At 38.7% G+C, this 24,813-nt stretch overlaps 1 protein-coding gene across 4 annotated transcripts in view; it reads right to left on the bottom strand.

The window, feature by feature from the left end:
- The window catches only part of TRAPPC9 (trafficking protein particle complex subunit 9), a 518,256-nt gene that overhangs the window by 399,602 nt on the left and 93,841 nt on the right, over positions 1-24,813 (bottom strand). For all 4 annotated transcript variants that reach the window (XM_082318004.1, XM_082318003.1, XM_082318001.1 and 1 more), the window contains exons 16-17: positions 18,084-18,236; positions 4,555-4,679 (exon numbers count right to left, since the gene is read on the bottom strand). In XM_082318004.1, the coding sequence (XP_082174130.1) occupies positions 4,555-4,679; positions 18,084-18,236 (278 nt within the window). The remainder of the gene's footprint in view (positions 1-4,554; positions 4,680-18,083; positions 18,237-24,813) is intronic.

The following is a 24,813-nucleotide window of genomic DNA, read 5'->3' as shown; positions in this document are numbered from 1 at the left end:
AAGACAGTGTATTAAATTAGATTAGCTCTACATATCATATTTTAACACTTTCTACCATTTACTGATAGTGCAGGACAGAGTAGTTCCATGAGATTACTTAAACCTCTCCAGTTTCTGCAGCTGAATCTCTAGAATTACAGCTCATGTTCAGTACGCAGAGGCAAATTCTCCTGAACATACAAGTTTCAAAACAAATAAATAAGTCAGCCGAGACCCTTATAAATTATAAACCTCCGTCTGCCATACAGCTGGCCAGTAATCAATATCTATGTTCAACAGCTTAAACCAAGATTTTAAAAAACCCACAATGTGCTTTCAAAGTTTTCTTCACCCAACTAAAAGACTTCTCCATTTCAACTCTTGATTTGGTCTTTTGTCCAGTTAGGGCCATGTAGCATTTCTTAATCCCAGAAAATTTATTCCAAAAAAAACATGGACATTATGTTGAACCAAGATATCTTGATGAATAATTCTCCTTTTCACCTTGTGACAAAACAGAGCTACCAATGAATTACCATTACGTGATGGTAACCGCTGTGACTTTAAGGACCAGACTTCCACAGATCAGACTGATCTCTCGGCCTCAGTCCATAATATGTGGCATGGAGTAAGAGTGTGTCTCTTTCATCACAGAGAACTAGACTAAGCCAAATAATCTCTGCTTCCAAGCATGAAAAGCAGTACAGAATTCCCTAGGTTAAAAATAACACATTGTTTGCTGAGAGATTATGATATTTGTTTAAATTACTCTCTGCAGCTTTTGCATTAAGGCATAGAATAGTTGAATATCTAAACACACTGCAGTGTTACTCACAAAGTAACAGATTCAGCCTTAAAATAGACTATTTCACGTACCAGTATAACCACAGCAATGCAGAGCTAAGCAGGGCCTAACTCACTCTGCCGTACAGATGCACCCTAGAATGACCAAGGTTTTTAGGCAATGCTTACCACTACTACTCAGTAGTGAACAGCAGAAAACACTACATCTGAACATAACGTTACACTGTGATATTCTATTCAGCCGGAGGGTATAAGCAAGCTTTATGATGAGGTCATAAAGAATTTATGAGATCATTATACAGTCATTTCCAGTAGCCAGTGACTGCTTTAGTAGAAGACAGCCTGTAGCAAAACTGAAAAGAGACTGCAGAGAAGTTCTACTGCCATACTGGCAATATCCAAGACTGGAGCACAAAAATTGTAAGGCAAACAAGTTGGGAGGGAAGCTTTAAGCATTAAGACTTACAAATATCCAAACAAGGACGTTTCAGAATCAGCAACAAGAGAAGCATTGATTTACATTAATTTTCATTTGCAAGAATTCACCTTTATTTGAAGACTAGCTCATGCACAGCATACAGGATTGAAAAATAACTACTCCTGAATATTCACAACAGACACCTAAATCATGAATAAATGACAGCAGAGCATTTTCATCACACATACAAACTGTTTAAAATCAATCTTGTTTCTTAACTTAAAAACTCCCAGTTGCTTCTTACATTAGTCCTTGTCAAACCACTTTAATTGGCTCAACTATTACAACATAAACCTTAAAACATAACCAAGCAATCATCCCAAATAGCACTGTGCAGGACACGAGCAATAGCCCACAAGCACTGAATTGCTCTGCAGCAACAGAAAGACACTTCAGTATCTTTTAAGCAGGTTCTAGGGAACTCAAAAAGATTCATAAATATCAAATGTTTTGAGGCTCAGGTTCAAAGGGAACCTTGGATCCTCTCTCATATATATCCCAGTTTGCTACATTTTAGACAACAATGTTCTTACTGAGCAAAAGTGTTTGCATTTAACAACGACCATAGATTCATGTGCTCTGAAAGATACTCAGTCCAAAACCAAGCAAGTCAAAACCAAAAATACAGCAAATTCCTCAGAACCCCGCCAAGAAAACTGGACCAGAACACATTCTAATTGTATCTTTAAATGCTTAATTGACTCAATTATTTACAAGAACTGCTTGATAGTTTATTTGGAATTTGTCTAGCTTTTATTTTAAGCTTCTGGTGGTTCTTACGTTTCTTCCTACTAAAGAGCACTCTCAAAGTAGAGAGAAGTCGCAAACAGAAATAAGCAGACAATATTAGACAGAAGTAGACAGCAGGGGAAAAAGCTCGACATAACACCTCATCACAGAATGACTAGCCGTCAGATGTGACGCAGTCATCTAAACAGACAAACGCAATCTCTTCAGTTATGACAGGTAATTTCTTCTGGTCATTTGCCCAGCACCAGCTAGGTATGTCCATATACGTAGAGACTTAAGTATGTGGATAGTCTGGTGAATCGAAAAACACTTCTGAGATATTCTAAATAGTTCTGAACTTCATAAGCATTTTCAGTCCAGGTAGATCCAATGATTGGTTTATAGTAGTTTAATTGGGACAAACTGGGATAAGATTATTATTTATAAGTATATTAACATGGTAAATAGAAGTAGAAGTTATAGAAATGGACATCTGTTTAAACGGAATGAGCCATGGCAGTAAATCACCCTGCAGATGGCGATACCTTACTGTGGTTTTCTCTCTCCTCATCTACAATAGACCAATCCTATAAATACTGGGAAAATATAAGTCATATTTTTCCTGTCGTGGATGTCATCTGCAAATATATGATCAGAATGATAATAATTTATGTAATTAGAAGCATAATTTTGTAGACTTCCTCCAGAGCTATATCCTGTTGGCTATTTTAACACCCTGATTTTTATTTCCCCCCCCCCCCCAATCATCTCTTCTAAACATTACAAAAAGTGCACGGTTAGTGATTAAGCCTGGTTTAGAATAGATGTTAACACAGTAAATTGTTGATTTTGGGCATGCTATGAGAGCCGTACAGCAGTCATACAAGTCAGGCTCAATACACAGATAAATTTAATGAGCAAGGAACACCTCGATGCTATTGGAATGCGTATTCTCTATTGAACATAGTTTTCATCACCTGCAAGGCCCCTCCATCACAAAATACCAATTAATTAAATCAAAATTCATTCCATAAACCTAACAACAGAATCAAGCATGTGCATTCCTACCAGACTCTTCCACTATACACTGTTAAAAAACAAGTTCTTGCTTTACAGCTCTCCAACTTCCTTCTAATACCATCACATAAGTCATTGTGAACCTGCAACTTCTTGGTTGCCAGGACAACTGGCTGACAAGCAAAAAGTGCACCAAAAGGGTTTTTTCATGTATTTGGTGCAAAGAAATTCTGCTCTTCTGGATTTTTAGTCCAATTTCAAAATAACATTCCCCTTGCTTCCGTAAGTCAGAAATGTCTATAGGTCAGACATTCTACACGACGTCTAAACTTAAAAATTAATGCTGGAAATTTTACCCACTTAAATATCAAATTGTTTCCTCAATCATGCTGATTTATATTTATGAACAATTGGGAAATACCTTGCTATGTCATAAAGTACAAAGAAATGCTTTAGTAATTTTTTATCTTTCATATGCTGTCATCTTCCTTTTTGTACTGCAGAATCAAGTGATGATGAATTAGCAGTACTAATGGTCCAAAAGAAACATACGCAAAAATTAATAGCATCATCTGTTTATTGATCAATTTGTAAATAACCTCACTGGGAAAAAAGCAAATTCACATGCAAAGCCTGTGTTTGCTTCTCGGCCAAAGACATGCTGAGCCAAATATTGCAGTGTACAACACTCGATCTGAATTCTGACTGACTGAATTAATGCAGAACACAGATCTATGTAGGAAATGTATCAAATACTACAAGGCATGCAAAACATCCACCAAAGCTATGGAAGAGATCAATGAAGTGCTACAGTACATTTTTGACAATCTTTTTTATTTTAATCTTAAATTAGAGCTTCTGCAAATCTGGCCAGTATGAAGCTCATTCTTATTTCACTGCTCGAAACAAGAAGTTTACATCTTCAACAGGTAAGATCTTCAACAGAAAAACAAACACTAGCTTATTCCAGGGAAGACTCCCTCTCAGTAAGCACGGTGCAGCTTCTACCTACACAATTGTTCTTTCATCCTGCTGCTTTTATTTACTTTTCTTTTGGCTCTCTTAACTAGTCTGTTTTATTACTTACATGAACACCTCTAAAAGGCTTACTACTGCAAGTGCAAAGATAAGACTTTGATCCCAAAATGTTTAGAAGGTAGAAATCCTTCCGTTCATTATAATGGAAGAAAACCAAGAATTCATCCAGAAGCACCTTCCTACAGAGCAGACAGCGTAAGCAAGTAACATGAGGTGAAGAACTGACAGTTCCTTGAGTGTACCATACTGACAACCAACTCTTTACAATTTCTACTGTTAGCGTGATCTTGTTTCACCTTGTTGTTTGTTTGTTCTAATATAACAATCCAAACACAGAACATCAAGCTGTTCTTTAAAAAAAAAAACCAAAAAACCAAAAACCAAACCAAAACAAACTAAAGGGCAATATTTATGAGACAAAGAAACCTTTATTTTTTAATCGCACAACAAACCGTAACACAGCACAATGAAAACCAACTCTTTTACTTATTTTGATGTCACTTACTTACCTTCACATGACTGAAGTCACCAACTTTGCTGCTTTCTTGTGGATTAATAGGTTTAGTCTCTACTCTTGGTTTGACAACCTGCCGAAAAGGACTGGAGAGCGGAAGTCCACTAACACTGATTCCATCTAGAAACAGAAAAAGTGAAATTACTTTTGCTTGTCCAATGTTATGTTTTACTCCAACAAACTGATATCTGTATTACCAAAGGGAGAGCAAATACACAAGAAGAAATATTAACATTTTATACAAAAAGGCAAAACAGAAAGTAAAGATTATTTTGCTATATTTTTCTCTAGAACCCAAAAAAAACCCAAACAGGAATACGCCTAAAACTCAGTGAAGGTCACATGAAAGGAAGGTAACTGCATTTGAAATATGACAATGGAGACGTTAGAGTTAATAATATAAAATTAGTTTAAATATTTACAATATTAGAAAAGAACAATGATAAAAATTTGTGCTTTTCCATGATAGTGACCTTGTCAACTGCTTAATATCTTTAAACTAACTTCCAGTATGAGGCCTGAGGATTCCTTTTTCAATTATATACTGTGGAAAAGAATAGAAAATAGAGAAGTCATGTTTTGTACCATCTGCTGATGTAAAAATATATAAAATATTTGTCATATACAACAAAGACAGAATGAAAACTAACATTTACGTTGTAATAGTCAACAAAAAGCTTAACAGAAATGGGTATCCTTAGAGGAATGTCCTCAGTTTGGTATTTACTAGCAGTCTGTGTATTGGCACATAGTATAGCATAAAAGACAATATGGCAACTTAGTAGTATTTTGTATTGCTGACAAGCTTGGTACCCAGTTGGTTAATACCAAGATGTTTGGTTGGTTTACTAAGTTAGGTAAATAAACACACTGCAGCACATTTGGGTTTCTCAACCTACCAAAGTTACATTCTAAGCAGAAACCATTAAAACCTGTGAAAATTACTGTTGAATCAAAAGGTCAGAGGAAAAAGAAAGTTAAAATAATGAAGTTTTAACATACATTAAAACTAGATTCACAATTTATTACTAGCAATTGGTTATTATTTAGATTTACATCCAAAGTCCAAAGAACAGCAGGATTTTGTTCCTTTATGCTGTGCAGAGCAACTGCAATCCACAAACACCAATTAAATACAAGCAAAATCTCATATATTGCAGCAGACACATATATCTAAACATACAGGAAACACCAAGCTATTACACAAAATCCAAACATATTTCCTCTTTGGAAACTGCTCCTATCAAATTATATTTGCTAGTATCACATTCCAATTCCACAGATGACCTTGAATCTGGACCTGTCGCGGATACATTCCTCAAAAGAAGAAACCAGAACAACAAGATGAAATGGTTTTACTTCAGTAAAATCCAACTTCACAGGTACCCAAATGAGAAAACAAAGGGCACTTCCCATATTCCTTTACTTCCAGTTTCTTTCACTAACTAGTTTTAAAATGCACCTTAGTTCAGCCTTAGAGGTATAATGCTAGGATAAACATCAGATTTGAAGATTCTGATTCAGGAGGCTTACTAGTCCAAAAAAACTTACTAGTTTTTAATTTAAAATTAACTTACCTCATATGCAAAAAAAAAAATATTAAGTGAAAAGAAAGGTTACTGTTTCTCAGGAAATTAGTATTTCCATCGCCAACCATGATCAACATCATCTGCTCAATCAAACCAGAGCATTCAAGACTTCCTAAAAGGTCAATAACCTTTACAGATTACGGCAAAAGATGTATTCACATACACTGATGTACTTCACGTGGGCAAAGCCTGGCTTGATGCTGTACATTTGTACTGGTTTTGGCTGGGGTAGCTAGTAGCTAGTATGGGGCTATGCTTTGGTTTTGTGCTGGAAACAGGGTTGATAACACAGGGATGTTTTCGTTATTGCTGAGCAGTGCTTACACAGGGTCGAGGCCTTTTCTGCTTCTCACCCCACCCCACCATTGAGTAGGCTGGGGGTGCACAAGAAGCTGGGAGGGGACACAGCCGGGACAGCTGACCCCAACTGACCAAAAGGATATCCCACACCATCGGACGTCGTGCTCAGCAATGAAACTGGGGGCAGGGAGGTTGGCGGGGGGCCACTGTTCAGGGACAGGCCGGGCATCGGTCGGCTGGTGGTGAGCAATTGTTTTCACTTGCATCACTTGTCTTTCTTGGGTTTTATTTTCTTCTCTCTTTGCTATTTTTGTTCCTTTTTTCCTTACTTATTAAAAAATTAGTATTATTTCTTTTTTAATTATTAAACTATTTTTATCTCAACCCACGAGTTTCTCACTTTTACCCTTCCAATTCTTCCCCCACCCCACCAGAAGGGGGGCAGTGAGTGAGCAGCTGAGTGGTGCTTAGTTGCTGACCGGGGTTAAACCATGACATTCTCAAGGCCTCCACTGACTTCTGCAGAGGACTGCCAGAAGCTGAGTGAAGATGTCCAAAATGCCATTCTCGCAGTTGCCACAGTGTTCTACTGGCTCCCCAAGCGCCAAGGTACTACTCTTCGGAAGATGGTACGAGATGCTACCACTGAAGTAGTGGAAGGAATGATCCAACTCACAGAAACAATTCTCAGTGCTTTAAAGGAAGGGAATTTTAAGGAAGGGAAAATAATTTTGATGGTTCTGGTGACCTTCACACAGAAGCAAAAGAACCAGTAGCTAAATAAAACACGTATCAATTTTCGTGTGGAGTGCATGACAAATTGCCTTTTTCCCCCCTCAACCCACAGCACAAGTTGTCACATTTATGATTAATGTTCATTAGGTGTATGTCTTTGTGCAACAGTTAGGATGGACTTTGCCACACCTCGTGTTTTGGTGCATGGTTTTGAAGCAAATCTTATCATCATCCCCACTTCATTGTGTTTGCAGAGCAATTTCAGTGCATGCAAACTAGATTCTTTTTGGAGTAAACAAAACAAAATCAAAGATTTCAATCCCAGAGTACAGGTAACGTACTCCAACCCCTCATGGGGGCATAACAGCCCGAACCAACAAGCAGCCCTTCAGGCAAATTTGAATCACATATGTGGAAGGGGTATTTTATCCAGAAGGCCAGGTTAAATACTCAGGTAAAATACCTGAATCACACCACAATGTAATATAAGAGCTTTAGCACCGAGTGCTTCTACCTACCAGTCTATTCCTACTGCAACATCTTAATGCAGATACAGCCTTTAGTCACTAAATCCAGCAATTCTAAATAAGGAATTATAGTGAGATCACCGGGCAGTATAAGAACAGAAAAAAGCTGTGTGTGATCAGACATTATATACTACACATTTAAGACCAGGCATTTAGAGTTTCGTTAGATGTAAGATCCAAATACAACAAAGCCCCTAATGAATTTTCAGAACCACACAACTTGCAGCTACCTAAATAAACCAGGGTTGCCAGCCATCTGATGGAACTACTCTTCGCCAGTCAGCTTACAGTTTCCAGCCACCTTCAGACAGCCCGCATAGATCAAGCATTCCTCAATGGCCAGGCTGAAAGAATTTAAAAGTGAAAGACTAACAATGTATTTTCCAATGTTATAACTTTGCTCAAGCATCCTGCCAAAGCACTGAATACCCTGTTTTATCAGTTACGGGGGGAGAGCAGGACAGGCAGGTGAGAACACCCTGCCTGTGCAATGTAGCTTTACTAAGAATTAGTCAAAACTTACTGTGCATAAATTTGTTTAATCGATGTGCAAACACTGCTTTGGACTGTTCAGCAGCAATTTTTTTAGTAGGTTACTGTTAAGGGACAGACATTAAAGTGACTCGCATAGGCTTATCGAAGTAAGAGAAATACATGATGCATACCTGCTCCATCTTTTAGATGGCATCACAGATAAGAAAAACAAATATAAGGCATCACGATGTCTCAAATTCAAGCAACAGTAGTTCCACTTCCATATCCCAAAGGTTTGTATTCTGATTTTTAGCTTGTATGATAATCCATGCATTTTCACAGAATGGTTTGGGTTGGAACGGACCTTTAAATATCATCTAGGCCAAACCCCACTTCACCTTCTTTTTTCACCTTCACTGTTGTTCTTTTCCAAGTTTGCTAGTTAATGACTTATACATTAAAACAAAAACAAACAAAAAACCAATAACAAAAAAAAAACCTGAGAGCAACCAGAGCATGAAGGGAACATGTCCACATTGTACTACTTTGAAACATATGCAGCATTTGCCTGGTTTTCCTCATTGTTAGAATTCATCTTTTAATCCCTATAAACATTCAAATTAAGACCGTTTATTAATATTAAATATTAAAACATATCTGTTCCATGTGGGTCCACCGCAGAAAAAAAATCAATCAGCAGCATCTAACTGACAAAAAATCAGAAGGAGTAAGTCTGAATAGGGTAGCTACAAATGGGAAGACAATCATATGACTATCCTGGAAAACCGGAAAACACATCAGCTAAACTTAGTAGTTTTTACTAATATTCAACTAAAATTAAGAAAGCCTTTACTCTTATAATATTACTACATTAAATCATGCAGTAATCCAGCCCACGAAGACGGGGAAAAGGAAGGGAGGTGAGAGCATGAAAGGATTTTGTATGGGCTAATAGGTATTTTATTTCTAACTTGCAGAAGAAATAACAAGGTCCCAAACCACTCCCAGAGCAGCTCTTAGCATCTCTTAAAAGCCAACGGCTATTAAAGCAAACATACTTATTACCCTAAGATTTGAGGCAATAATACACTAAAAAGGTCAAGACAGCTTGCCAACAAAACTGATCATACATCTATCTGATAGCAGGCTTTGAAACCCACTCTTTTTAAATTAAAATTAAAAGTTTTACCTGAGGAAAAATAATTCTTTTCAAACTGATGAATGATTTTCACCAATTCTATATTTAGACCAAAAGTTGACACTGATTGGTGCATAAAATTGCAAAGAAAACCAAGAAAAGAACCAAGCATGAGAAACTGCATGGCATTAGTCAGATTTTCCATTTTATATAAGGCACAAGTTTTCCCTTCTGTGAGAAAGGAATAGATAACACCTAAAACATCATCATGGACACACAACTAATGCCTTCCTTAATTGTTTTATCTTTTAAAAATCCATTCTATTTTCATTTTCTTGGGGGGGGGCAAGAGATGAAACAAAGGTTGGTTTAAACCTTTTCTCTGGGGAAGAGAGAACTTTTTTAATCTCTACATTGTACCTGCAAAAGGAGGTATGACAGCAAAGTAAACATTGATTCTGCTTCAGGCTAAGAGGAAAGTCTAAGGTAACCCTCGAGTGGCACTCAAACATGGCATGTAACACAGAGCCCGGTGCCAGGCACTGTGTTATACTTCAAATGACTCACGCTTCACAACTCTGACTCTGCAAGAGGACTTCTCTGCCAGAGGACAAAAAAATTTAATGTTCTGCTGCTAGTATTTTTTTTTTTTTTTTAGTTATTTAGCTTTTTCTGTTCTTTGACCAGGCAGCAAAGTTGGTTAGACATCATCCAGCTCCTCTGCAATGCATGAGTCACCACAGAATGGGGACACATATTCTGTTAAAAGCCCTGGCACGTTGTAGAATTTAATGACAGCAGAATAAAACACATAATTGAAAAACTTAGAGCATCAATAAAGCAGTTCACTGGAAGTTTTAAATTACTTGATGCTTATATTTTTTCAGACTTCATACGTTTTATTTTCTCTCATGAAGTTTAGAGATTTGAAGATACTGAATCCTCAGTTTTCTTTCGTCAATCCATACTGTCAAACAGCTTGAGCAGCCTTTCACTATAAAAAGAACAATTGTCTTTCTACTCTGTCCAGAAATCTTCCTAATTTCTAGAATCCACATTGAATATTTCCATGGTAACAGCACATGACCGATACTTTTTCCATGGTAACTGCAAAAACGCAGCTTGCCTTTCCAACGTCGCAGTCACTGCTGTCACAACAGAGCAAAATCTCTTACCGGCATTTCCTCTCTCCTCTCAAATGTTAAGTAAATTGTCAATTTAACTTCATTAGCCACTTTCATAGCATGCTGCACAGAAGAATCCCACACAATTCTGTATTTGAATGAGGGAAAGTTTACTAAGGGCGTTAAACCTGTAGATTTATAACCCGATGACTAAGCACTGGCATGGGGCAGCTTCTGTCCCATTGAAGTACACAACTCCCTTGTAATGCTGCGTTGTACAACCATCGCTGGCCTGATCCAGGGGACAAAAAAATATACAGTTTTCAATAGGTGCATCACTACAGTGGGCTCAAACTCTGTGGCAAGAAAACTCTTAAATAACCTTACCACTGAAGCCAGGACACCATGGAAGTTTGTATTCCAAGGCCGTCCAGAGGTAACTGGCAATATGATGCCACATGAGATGCAAAACAGTGGAAGATTTTCGGTTAAACTGCTTCTTCTCTACAGAAGAAATATTTATGATCCAAGAGCAGTACAAACCTGCTTATTGCTGTTTTCTAAAGACACATGAAATGTACTTAATATTATATATGGGGTGTCCGTGCCCAGGAGCTGGCAGGGGGCTGTGGGGGCCTCTGTGAGGAGAGGCCGGGGCTGCCCCGTGCCGCACACAGCCGGTCCCAGCCGGTCCCAGCCGGCTCCAAGGGCCCCACCGCAGGACACAGCTGAGCCCCTCAGCCAAGCTGGGGGCGCCGGGGGGAAACCAGGTTGCCGAAAGGGCCAAAGGCGGCCCAGGCAGAGGAGGAGGGAGCCAAGGCGGGAGCAGCAGCAGAGGCAGCCCGAGGGCGCAGGAGGAGGAGGGCAGGAGGGGCTGCAGGCCCGCAGCAGGGATCCCCTGCAGCCCTGCAGAGCCCCCGCTGGAGCAGAGCCCCAGCCTGCAGCCCGGGGAGGGCCCCAGGCCGCAGCAGGGGGATCTTTCCTGCAGGAGCTGCGGCCGTGGAGAGCCCAGGCGGGAGCAGGTTGTCCCTGAAGGACTGCAGCCCGGGGAAGGGCCCGCGCTGGAGCAGGGAGAGGTGTGAGGAGGGAGGAGCGGGCGAGAGGGGCTGGGGTGGACTGACCGCAACCCCCATCCCCACCCCTGCGCCCCTGGGGGAGAGGGGCTGGGGGTGAAGGGGTGAAGCTGGGAATGGGAAAAGGGCGGGAAGGTGTTGTCTTAACATTTGTCTTTTTGTTTCTCACCATACAGCTCTATTTTATTTGGCAGTAAATTATATAATTTTCCACACGTCGAGTCTGTTTTGCTCGTGACAGTAACTGGTAAGTGGCCTCCCTGTCTTTTACCTCAACCCATGAGGTTTCTCATCCTGTTTTCCCCCCGTCCTGTTTAAGATGGGGAATGAGCCAGTGGTCGGGGCGGGGGGGAGCGTTTGGCCCTATCAAGGTTAGCCACCACATATTAAAAAATATAAAACCATTACAGTAGCTTCTTTCTTACATGAGTGTTTTAACAGTATGAAATTATAACCCAAGAGATATGTCAGAGTTTTTGGAAAGTACACAACTTGAGCATAAAATATGAAAACTACGTGTCCCCTCAACCCATTTGTTTACTTTGTCAATCCATTGCCTGATAGAAATTTCAAAACAAAAAGCTACTTGGTAGGCAGCCTCTCCTAAGAATACTGTAACAGTCTTAAAGTACTTTCAGCATGCAGAAAAAAAACAACTCAAGACAGGAGAGAGTATGCTTGCCAAACCAGAATATGCCTTTTTTTTTCCTAGAAAAAAGGCTTGTACTCTGCTGAAAGAAGGCAGAATTCTAGAAACTCGCTGTCTGCTGCAACAAAGAGGGGACTAACACAAGAGTAGGTAGAGTTTCAGGCAATATAATCCACTTCACACTACAGGTGGGCATTAAGATGCAGTTCCTTCCCTCTCTCAAAAACATGGCTAAGAGACCAGAGGTAGCAGTACCCCGGCAAAGGTACCAGGAATGCATCAACTCTGGCTCCCAGGGGCAGGGCAGAGATGACAGGTAGCAGGCTAAGCACTTCTTTGAGGCTCCGCTACATTTGAAGAGGATTAATAATAATTAACAATAGCAAATGCAGTAGAAGTAAGGATTCCTTCCTGAGGTTGGTGAACTAACTAAAGTAAAATTGGAAGTTAAATTTAGAATAAGGGTGAGTACAATGAACGAAGCAAATGAAGTGGAAAGAAATGAATAATCAAAGACTAGAGATTATTTATGCGCACTACATTAGATGCTAAAATAAAGTGCCTCAGCAAGGAAATAGCGTAACAGGATGGCAGGTCAATTAGCTTGTATGTGCCAACCATAAATTTATTGCTATTTGCCTCATGTCTGTCTTACCTATTTACATTGTAAAGATTTGGGGCCTGAAACACCTCTTACTACATGTTTGTATAGCAGCTGGTACAACTGATATAGGCTAAAGTCCTATGGCACTTACATACTGTTAAAAAAGCCCACCCTGTATCTGTCAAATTATGAGACAAGATTAGTTATCTAGATTAAAAGGCAGTTGGAAGAGGAAAAAAGGCACCTTATCTTCTGTAGGCACTAAAGCTGGAATTCAAGAACTCTGTAAGAAAAGTTCTCAAAAAATTAAAAATATTTCTAAAGTAACACGGTGATGAATTTATAGAGGACACAGAAGCATTTTTAGTTTATAACAAAAAACAAACAAACAAAATAACCAGAAAACACTCATTTACTCAGATTAACAGTGCAACCAAAATGAAAACTGACATCTTCAAACTGCAGAGACAAAAAACTTCTTAGAAATGAAGTCACTTTGAAAAAATATTCTGCATGATTAAATGGAATAAAGGCAACCAAGCATAGTAACATGTAAATGATCACACTGAAATACCTCTGAGGACTTCCATCAGCAGCAGCAGCAATACAATTATCCTAATACAGTCCTCTAGGCTACTTAGTTTTTCAGAAGACCTGTCAAGACTACATTTAAATTCAAAGCCAGGTATCTTTCTAACAAAGAAATATATTGTCTATATGCTATGTAAGTGTAGGAACATTTTAAGTAGATAAAATCTAGCCGTTTAAGCAGAAAAGCAACAAAGTGAGTATGGAACATACAATGGTCTTGCATACCAATATTAAAAAATATTCAAGATCACTGCTTTTAGAAATATGCTGTTATTTCGCTGCAACCTTTTCTCTGCCAGAGTAGGGAAGGAGAGACTTAAGGCATAGATTTGCTTGTCTCTTAGCATGTAATTAATTAGTTCCTTTGATGAGTTAATGAATTTAAATATTCTCACACCTGTCTTTAGGTTCCCTATACACAGAATGAATGAACACTAACATTTTACATAATGAAGTACCCATTGTAGGTTAATGCATTAACTATGCAAAACATTATCCCCATGTAGCAGAAGCTTTTTTAAAAGACTGCTTCCCACTATCAAGTTACCATTTACAACGCAATCCAGAAAGAGCAGCTATTGTTCTTTTCCCATTTAGCATAAGGGAAATACTAGATTTCAGAAATTAAAGCATAATGACTGGGAAGGGGAATTCATTACACTCATAATGTGAGCATCCCATTGACCTCTTTGATTTAACAGGTGGCAGAGATCTTACTGCTCCTTAAGCCTGGCTGTACCAAGCAGATAGAGTGCTTCCTCCTGTCTTACCTCGTGCAACAACCTTAGAAACAAATTAAGTACACACGCTGACTTTCCTGACCAGAGAACCAAGAACGTATGTAGAAGGAACCTTGAACCACCCAGCTGAGGGACAGTAGATACAAAACTTCATCCGCATTTGCACCAAACAGATCCCCTACAGGGAACCCCTAAATCTTAGTCAGCTGCCTTCAAGACATAAGCCTGATCTTAATCCTAATTAACGAAGTGTCTCTAGAACACCTGCCCAGCCATTCAAAGTGTTTGCAAAGTAATTCATTCCAAAGATAATAAACCAAGGCAATCCAGATTGTGACAAGAACCCTAAATGACATGCTTTAATAGGATGCGCATTCTTCTGCAACGTTAACTGGCATGTTGTTAGGCTGTACTTGCATAAACCCAATTCCCAGCATGGAAGCCTGTACAACACAGACGGAATGGCATGTTCCTGACATCACAGCTAGGACATTACAAAACTTCGCGACTGGGCAATAAAACGTCACATGAAATTCAGTACAAATAAATGGAAAAAAACAGCCCTAAACTTATACGTGAAATAGGAGGCTCTCAGCGTATCATTACTGTTCAGGAGCAAGATCCTGGAGCTATGGTTCACTGATTCATGAATCTATGTACTCCGTGTTCAGCAACAGTCAAAAAAGCGAATGACAAGTTGTGCGTTATTGCATTATTATAAGGAAAGTAATATAAAACAAAATAAAGAGCATCATTAGGTCTCTACAGAAGTATATAGATCACCTTTCAAATAGTGTGCACAGCCCACCTCAAACGTACAGAACTGAAAGGGTTCAAAAGGGACAGCAAGGCTGATCAATGGATGGCACTGTTCCCATAACAGGGACAACTAAGCCAGTGAGAAATCTTCAGTCTGCGAAAGAGACCACTGTGGCGATAACATGAGGAAATGTATAAAATCATGGGTGTAGGTACGATGTTTAGGAGATGTACTGTTAGCCGTTTCTTGCAATACCAGGTAATATCAGAAGGACACCATCAGTAAGTGCAAAGCTGCTAAAAGTAATTTAGCTATGATTCTTCTTGTTGCAGCATGGTGTACAGTGCTGACGAAGAGAAGGAAGAATTTTATGAATGAGAAGCCCACTAAAGATAGCTAACGATGCCTAAAACCAGCGAAACCTTATCAGGCTCTGGAAGCTCCTCAGCTAATAACAGTTGGAGCCCAAAAGCCTAAAGGAAAGTAGCACATGTGTTCATGATTGTCCCTATATTCTCCCACGGGCATCTGCTCTTAGCCGCTATCACAGCCAGGATATTGGACTAGATGGTCATTGATCTGATCCTGCACAGCCACTCATGTGGGTTTGCTTCCTTTAATCTAGAGGAACATCTAACATTTTCCCTTACGAGACAGTATACCATCAACGCACAAGAATGAGATCAGCAATTTTGATGGATAACTTAGTTTACTTTCCAATTGGATAAGTATATCATCAGAAACATCTGTAATTTATCCTTTCTGTACTACGTCCTTATTACGAACAGCGTAAGAGGAAACGATTTCAGCAGCAAATGAAAGCAGATCAAAGTAACAGATGCCCTGCTAAGGGCATTACTTTTAAAAGACAGAAGTATTTTGATCATCATTGTAAATCTGGTCTTCAAAAGAAAAAGGTACCATAGCTACCGTATGATTAAAAGTCATGTCATAGTTGCCATCGATTTTTCTAGCTCTTTACTGTTCTTCACATCAGGATCTTACCTGCCTCTTTAGAAAGTACAGTATTTGTAAAGTTAAAAGCAATATAAAAAAATTAAAGTAGCAAGTAAAAACGTCAATGTACTTAGCATCTCTAATAATACTTTCAAAGTATGCACAGTACATAGCACCCAAAGATACTGAAGTCCTAAAGAAACACTAACTGATTCTACTCCTTTATCATCACTGAACGAGGAAAGGTTGAATTGCTTCCAGGCTTCAGCTACACAACCTTTCAAAGAAGCTGTAAGCAGAAATAACAAGGTAAAAATGTTGTTCCAAGATTTTGTTCTTATGTGGATCCAATAGTAGATACAGGTGAAAAAAAAACAGAGGCCTAAATCCACTATCCCACAGCTGCTCTATGTCAATACTGAGAAGCAAGTATGATATCTTCCCCTTCTACAGAATATTTTGTTTGTATGTTATTTCATCTGAAAAACTGCTAGTGCAGCTTCAGAGTGCCTTTAAAGCTTTTTGAAGACAGGGCAAATGAAGGAAATCATATATATGTGTGTATATATATATATATATATATATATATTTTTATATATATATTTGGAAGTTACAAAAACGAAATCAACAGAACTGGCACTAAAGACAGTAATGCCTAGCTTTTAAAATATTGACTTTCATAATTATTTTTCAAGTTACATGGATTACATTGATCAAGTTCCTTCTCATTTCCATGCCTCTGATTTCTTTCCTATCAATGTTAATCTGTCAACAAATAAAATCTAACTTCCCAAAGTTCAATTTGAATTTTGAATCAGCTGGCCTATACCCTTTCCCTACAATGTAATGGATAATGAGTTGAATGATCTAATAAATATGATCTAATAAAAGTTCTTACAAAATAAGCAAGCAATAAGCATTGGAATTTCCATGGAAAAAGGGGTCAGCTACGGGGTACATGAGGACCAAGAGTTCAGGGATCTGTAAGTAATGCAGTATCATCTGCTCCTGAAACAGTAAAATCATCCTTCCGTTAGCGTCGGATCTGCTCCCCAGCCCCTCCAGTTCTGTGAATTTATAGCACAAATTTGCGCTGCACGGAATTACATTTCCCATCAATCAAGGGCATTTCTCAAAACCTCAATTCCCTGGCAGCTGTGTTTTCACAATAATATCAGGGTGTGGTCTCCTCTACTACCAGCTTTTTGAAAAAGTTCTAAAGTAATCCTTAATGTAGCAACACTATGAGTTTTGTGCAGTTCAATCCTAAAATATTCCTATAATTTATGTATTTTACACCAGGGGCGCTTAAAAAACAAAGAGGTCTCTTCGTCTTTCCTAACAATTCATATAATTTCTGTCTAAATGCATTTGCAAGGTAACTAACAGAAAACAGTCCTATTCAGCTTGAATAAACTATGCATGTAATTTTGTTGTATTTTTTCTATACTGAAAATATTTATTTTTTTAAAGATTAATTTTACTGATAATGCATACCTGCAACTGGATCCTGGGAAACAGTCCAAATAATAATGATACTTTTTTTTTTTTTTAAATAGAGGAATATCTTGTTTTGTCAAGTTAATTTAATCAGTGTAAACATATCAGGCAATTGAAAAAATACAGAGTATAGCAAATACTCCAGTGAGAGTGTGTGTTTATTATAAAAAGGAAATCCTTATTACCAGTATCTGGTACTTGTAATTCCAGATAATTCTAATACAAGCAAACATTGTTTGGTTTTTTTTTTTATTCAAAAGAAACAATGACCTTAGGCACATGAAACTTTCTCTATGGTACAAATATTAGGGGGATTATGCCCTACATTGCAGTATGTCACTTCTGGCAAAACTGCAGTCAGCCACGATTAAGAATTCTACAACATTGGATAACTAAATGATCAACTTAACGTTATTTCTCTTTAAAACCACTGATGTTTGCGAACTATTTTTCTTTATCTTCATAAGATAAGGGTACAAAGAGACACATCAAAAACACTCTCTGTCAAGAAAAGTTTAAAAAGACAGCCGGGCAAGATCTCATGATGGGGAAGTCTGGTCAGACTACGATGCCCGTAGTTGTCACAAAAATTCAGTCTTCAACCCATACGGCTCGCTGAACGGTTGTCTTTGCATTACAAGACACAAACATGAAAATACACAGCCACATCACACACTGTATTGGAAAACGAATGGCACAATTGGATAAGTGTTTCTCAGAAGTACATACGACCCTCGGAAGCAAGGAGAAATTAAAAACTCACCATCACTGAGATCTTGCAGAAGGTTTTCTTGGCATGAAAAGTCCAGCTTCACTTTAATGTTTACAGTAAATGTTGCAATCTTTCCAGGTTTGAGAGGAAACTGGGAGAGGGTATCTTCTAGCTTCCAACTCAAGAAGTCCCCATACAGCTTCTCTGTATTAAAATAAGTAAATATTTCATGAGCATAACCCCTGTGTTAATGAAGTTTAAGTTTGTAACTGTTGTAGAGACTATTAGCTGATTTGTCATCTTCCGTTTAAATTCCAAAATATTTACAATTAAGGCATTAAAAGTTAATGTCACACTAGAAAGATACTAGAGATGTTACTGACATTGACCTGGAAGCATGTAGATCACAAAGCTCAAAATTTGAATTTAAGTGAAGATGACCACTACCACAAAAAAAAAATTCCCAATAGGCAGCGTTAAATATACACTTTGAATACAGCCTGAAGGGGACCTAAAAGTTCATACAGTTTTGAATCATACAGACTTCAACTCAGGCAATGTCACATGAATGCAAAAAACATTTCATTAAAATCTTACGCCAAAATAAATCCGTTACAGTTCTGAAGTACCTGTAACATTATTATTTCGTTAAGTACTGAGCAACAGAGAAGGCTAGGAAGACTACTGGCTTTCAATTTTTTATAAAATGAAGTCCTGTGTTAAAACTGAGAAGCATGAAGCATACAAGACCCAAACATTAAGAATGCTGCCAGACCGGATTAGTTTGTGTTAAAAGATATTTGTTTCCTAAATTATGTATGATTGGTCCATATGAGATAGGGCATCTGATCCATACATTGAGATAACTTTATCCAGTTATTCAGTCTCCTTAGTACTCCAGTAACATCAAAAGATCCATCCTGAAATAGAGAGGAGCAGAGGGCTAAGTCCACTTCAGGACGAAGGGTGAGTTAGTTATGTGTTATTTCAAGCTCTGAAGTATGCCAAAAGCTAGAGGCATGGACATTTAAGTACCTTCAGCAAAAGCAATCAAAAAAGTGATATTAATAACTCTACGTAAGACAAAATATTTTTTTTAGAATGACAGAAAAGGTTGTTACATACTAGAATGGTGCAATAACATAGTGACCTCTTCCTGAATTAATCTTTTTTCAGATACTAAATAGACACAAGAAATATCTGCTAGTATCTTATTTCTTTTATGCACTTCATGAAGGATCCCTGAGTGGGCGGGGGGGGGACGACACGACGCAAACAAACACTTAATCTCTCAGTGCTTCACTTCTAATCCATTGTACAGGGTTTGGCTGAGATGGAGTTCATTTTCTCCATAGCAGCCTGGATGGTGCTCTGTTTTGGATTTGTGACTAAAGCAGTGTTGATAACGCACCAGCTTTTTGGCTCTTGCTGCGCAGGACCTGCACGCCATCAAGGCTTTCTCTTTTCCCACTCTGCCTCGCCAGTGAGGAGGCCAGCAGTGGGCAAGAAGCTAGAAGGCAACACAACCAGGACAGCTGAGCCAGACTGACCAAAGGGATGTCCCACACCATAAAATGTCATTTTGTTTTGTTTTTTCCTTCCTCTTTCCTTTGCTTATTAAACAATCTTTATCTCTACCTATGCGTTTTCTCACTTTTGCCCTTCCAATTCTCTTCCCCACCGCACAGGGGGAGTGGATGGGGGGAGAGAGTGAGCAACCGGGTGGGGGCTTCGGTCCTGGCTGGGGTCAACCCACCACATCCATAAATTCATTAATATTTGCAGGACCATACAATGTTAAACACTGCAGAAAAGTCTATTAATACATTAAATAAACATGTTGGTTTGACTGGCAGAATCCTAAAAATATATTTAATTTATTGTAGCAATGCATACTATCTCCAAAGTACACTGAAGACTTCTTCTAAAGGCTCATTTAAGCACCATTGGAGCACTGCTTGCACAGCACAGGGACCACTGAAAGTCACACAGTTCATCTCTACTTCGTACCAGGCTACTGCATTTAAGACCAAGTTAGCATATTGCCGTTGCAGAGCCTTTCCAAAACCATCATCAAAGGATCCATGTGTGAGAAAACGGGGTGGGAAGACTGCTTCAACAGCTACAATCTGGAAATAAGGATCCTTCAAAAAAAAGTAATTAGAATTCCAGTCCAAACTTTGTTGATTTGCACAGAAATAACTGCATCTAGGGAAGGAAAAAAAGGTGAATATTTTTCGATTAACTTCTACCTAAACAATAACTGCTTTGCCCGAGATGTATTTTTCTCACAGACCATCAATTGTTGTCTTGTGTCCTTCCACATCAAATCAATATTATAGACTTCTTCATAAGAACAAAGATGAGGTAAAAATAAAAAATCCTCCTAATAATTGTTTCCTTAAAGTCACCTCCACCTCATCTAATGATTTAGCTATAACCATATCACTGTTCTGATTTTCTTCTATTTTCGAGAAAAGAAGTAGCTGAAGTGCAGCAATCTCTATACCCTTTTTCTGATAAGTAAAACCAAAAAATGCCAAAGGGATGTTTTTCCTCAGTGTAAGCAAAGAAGAATGACGTACCCCAAGCACCTGAGTGTATCTTCAGTTTAATGAAAAAATGGTTTCCAAAATGTATTTTCATTAAGTAGGAGACTTATTTGAAGATATGAATGAAAAGACTTTCCGAGTGAGAACAGCCCTTGCAGATACTCTCTAATTTAACACCTATAATTACAAGACAAGGTCTAAATGCTCCAGCTAAAAGTTAAACTGTAGAGAAAAATCTAGTTTGTATTTACCTGACACTGGTTTATAGTTTAATAATGTTTTCTTCACCTCGTTCAGTAGTTATTATTACAGTGAATTATACTATGGCGTGGGGCTTCAGACCTTTCAGTTCAACGGGAGAGAGTCTTATTTTGGGCAAGCCTGCATTCCTTTGTTTCTAGAGTCCAAAATTTGTTTCGCAAACAACTGAAGTTACAAGCAGCTTTTAGTCAAGAGTTTGAATTAGTAACTTGTTTTATCATTTTACTGGATACTACCTCACTAATATCATAACAAATATCATATAATAGCTTACCCACAATCTAACTGTGGGTTACCCTAATGCAATCTAACTCTTAACAGATTTTGAGGTCTGCCAAAGAAAAAAATCCACACTGGCATTTTGCACAGAGAAACTCGATAGAAAAGCAAGTCTTTTGAGATCACAAGAACCTCAATTCCTCAATTCTTTTCAATCTTGAGTTCCCAGGTAAATCTGGCTTTTTGCTATCTTTCTCATTTTCCTAATTTAATCTCTTTCAACAGATGCACAAATGGTTTACTTTAATGTAAGCACATCTACAAAATTCTCTACTGAAATAATTTAACTCTTTGTTTGGGTATCTAACTTTACATGGCTATTAAAATCATTATGAGAAGCCATAATCTGTTTTGACCTTCCCACCTCACAAATTCATGCTGTTGTATAGAACAACAGGTATTAGGACTCCTACCGTTTTTCTCAAAATTAGTTGCTCTTAAAGATAACCAGGCCACAAACAAAACCATAAAATGATGAATTTAAGAATTACTTAACTTAAATAGGAACAAATCCAAGTTAGACTAGCAATATGTATTTAGTATTTGGTATATTTGAACATTAATATCTCAATTGCATAGATTGCAAAGGTATAGAATTTATGAGCTACCAAGATTTTAATGTCTTTTTTCCTCTCGATAGAATGCTTTATAGAACAACAGTGTAGACAAGGACATTTCTTTCAGTAACAATGTTTACAGCTATCAGCATTAAATTGTTCTGCAAATTACATTTATCACTTGATCAGATTCATTTCCAGAGAGTTTATCTTGACTAGATTTCAAAATCGTTGAGGGAAGTAGTAATGTCAAAGGCAAGAAACTCAAAAAAACCTCACAAAATCAAGTGAGCATGCAAAAAGACGGACTTCAACATCCATAAAGGTAAAATAATGCACCTCAGGAGGGCGGGATATGAGCCATGCCTGGTATGTTGAACTTGGACCTGGCAGTTACAACTCCAGAAAGAAACCCTAGAGTCACCATTGATGGTCCTCTGGAATCAACAGCCTTGTGAACAGCAACAGAAACAAAAACAAAACAAAACAAACAAACAAACAAAAAAAACCAAACCACCGCAACAAAACATAGGTCCTCATTAGAACGGGTACTGAGAGCAAGTCAAAGGGAGGCATTTTGCCACTGCATAAAACCTTGGTGCGCTCACATCCTAAGTGTTGTGGGCAGCTGTGGTCTCTGTACTGCAAGGAGGACATACTAGAGCTAGAGACAGTCCAAAGAAGGGTAAATAAAATGATGAAGGGGGTGGAGCAGCTGCCATGTGAGCAGAGATTAGAAAATGCTGGGACCCTTCAGTTTGAACAAAAGGCTGAGTAGGGGAAGATGGCTGCAGTTCACAAAAATTACAAAGATGGCAGATAAAGTGAATGCAGAACAGTTGTTCGCTAAATTCCCTGGTATGAAAACTTGATAAAACTAGTAGGAGATCAGGTTAAAACAGATACAGCACTTCCCTACCCAGCTGGTAGTGAACTTCTGGAATCCATACAGAGTAGATACAGCTACAGAAGGCTGCAGAGGTAAGCGGTATCAGCAGCTTCAGAATGGGATTAGGCAAATTCAGGCGCAAGTCCACAAAGGGCTACTTAAAAAGGAGTACGTATGGGCAGCAACTACGGATGCTGCGCAAGCACGACAGAAACACCGCGACAGCGGTGAGACTTGCATGCTCTCCCTAAGCAGCAACCCCTAATGTCCTGTGACTACTTAGCTAGATGGATCATCAGCCCTAGTAGGACATTTCCTAAATTCTTGTGTCTTTGTCGTTCTGTGGGAGAATGGGACAGGATAGGACTGAATCCTCTATTAGTGATAGCATTATGAACTGCAGATAGCCTCAAAATTGAAAAGTTAATTTAAAGCATCAGAGAAACTGTATATACATGGAATAGTGTTCTGAGCACAGTTGTGGATTCCTGACAAAGACAGATTTGTAAAAAAAACCACAAGAGGATAAAAAGATGCAGTTCAGCCTGGAGGCCCAGTGAGACGCTAGCAACACTACAATTTAATTAAAACACCTGGACAACTGGGGGAAAGAGTTTAAAGGTAAGGACAAAAAAAAAACAAAGTAGAAAGAAAAGCGTAACAGATTACAGCTGAAAGGTCAATTCTGGGTAGGACATAACCAAAACAGCTGCTGCTTCTCATGCTGAGCAGTTGAAAGGAAATACAAACGCAAGAGCAGTTTCCAACTAGCACAGAAGGATAAGACCAGAATACTCCACGTCTCTGCATTCAACGTGCACAAACGTGCACTAAGTGCAAGTACGATCAGACAGCTGAAGACAGAAGTCCGATGTGCTTCAACGTAACAGAGCTCTTCAGACTTCTGTGGTAACCTGCACGTCAGATTCTTGCTGCCTCGCCAGCTGAAGTATATATTCCTAGCAGAATACAGAGGACCTCAAAGTAACTATCAGTTCTAAATGCATAGGCATTGGCATTCATACAGCTTAACTCCTCCAAGTGCATGAGATTCTAGTAAAAATGAAAGCTGCGTATTTAGCACTGCAGAGTATCCGCCACCTTTTTTTAAAATGAGGAACTGTGGGGTGTGCACACTACAATTACAGGGTTAAAAGCACTAATAGTTCATCAGGTCGTAGGCAGTGTACCGATATTATTATTAATTTTCCTTTGAGACTGGGGAAAAACAGCCTCTTTGGAATTGAGGAGACAATCCATAATATTTTGAATTCAGACCTGGTAGATAGAAATGAACTTGCAGAACTTGTTATGTTCTCTACAATGTAAATGTATCTAGCAGAGTTTCCTCTAGGCAATTAGCAAGTATCCCTAAAATGAGGGGGGAAAAAAGCTCTAAAATCATGAACCATTTGACATTTATCCTATGAGTCGAAAAAAGAGTTAGTAAGAATCATACAAAATCATGATTTCAGTCAGCCCGTGCGGGCAGAGAGGAAGAGACTTGAGCTGAGAAACCCGGATAGTAAAACCATGGCAGATAGACTGGGGCTGGATTACCAACACTCCTCGTTGTCCGACCTTCACAAGATGGTTACACTAACTGGAGAAAAGCCTGCCTGCATTCACAATTCTCTATGGAACATAACCCAACTCCAATGTGAAAGACTTTACAGTTTTGTTTGGGAAAAAAAGGTAAATAGATCTATTCCAGGATATTCACACTTCTTAAAATGGGTTACCTGGACCTCAGAGTAGATTCTTCACTCAGCTAAACAGCTGAGACTGCAAGCAGATGTGGTCAAAGACCATGGGAAGACTACAGCTAGACAGGTGAATCTATTTCTCTATGTTTAAATTCCAGAGGTCAATCACTTCCAAGAAAGATCAGTGAGGTTTTCCTTCATCATCCAAGTTCATTCAGTGTGTGCAGCTGGTGCTCACTACGAGAGCCTAATAGCCTGTGAGGCTGGTAAGAACGTCTGGCACGCTCTTCTCAGCGCCTCAGGTTTGAGAACATCAGTGTCACATTTGCCCCCGAGTGGATCAAATAGTTGGGTTATCAAAGCTTTTAGAGCGCACCCCCCCACTGAGGCATAACAAGCCTCTGACAAGAGCTGACTGGAGACAAAGGATGGAAAGGCATCCCCCTTTGCACATGTCATCGTTCTAAAAAAAAGTATTAGACTATCTGACCTAGTGAGGGACAGTATGAGGTGACACAGAGTTGACCTTGGCAGTAT

Source organism: Platalea leucorodia, assembly GCF_965183815.1.
Source record: "Platalea leucorodia genome assembly, chromosome: 1".
Lineage (NCBI taxonomy): Eukaryota > Metazoa > Chordata > Aves > Pelecaniformes > Threskiornithidae > Platalea > Platalea leucorodia.
This window is presented reverse-complemented; position numbering and strand designations above follow the sequence as displayed.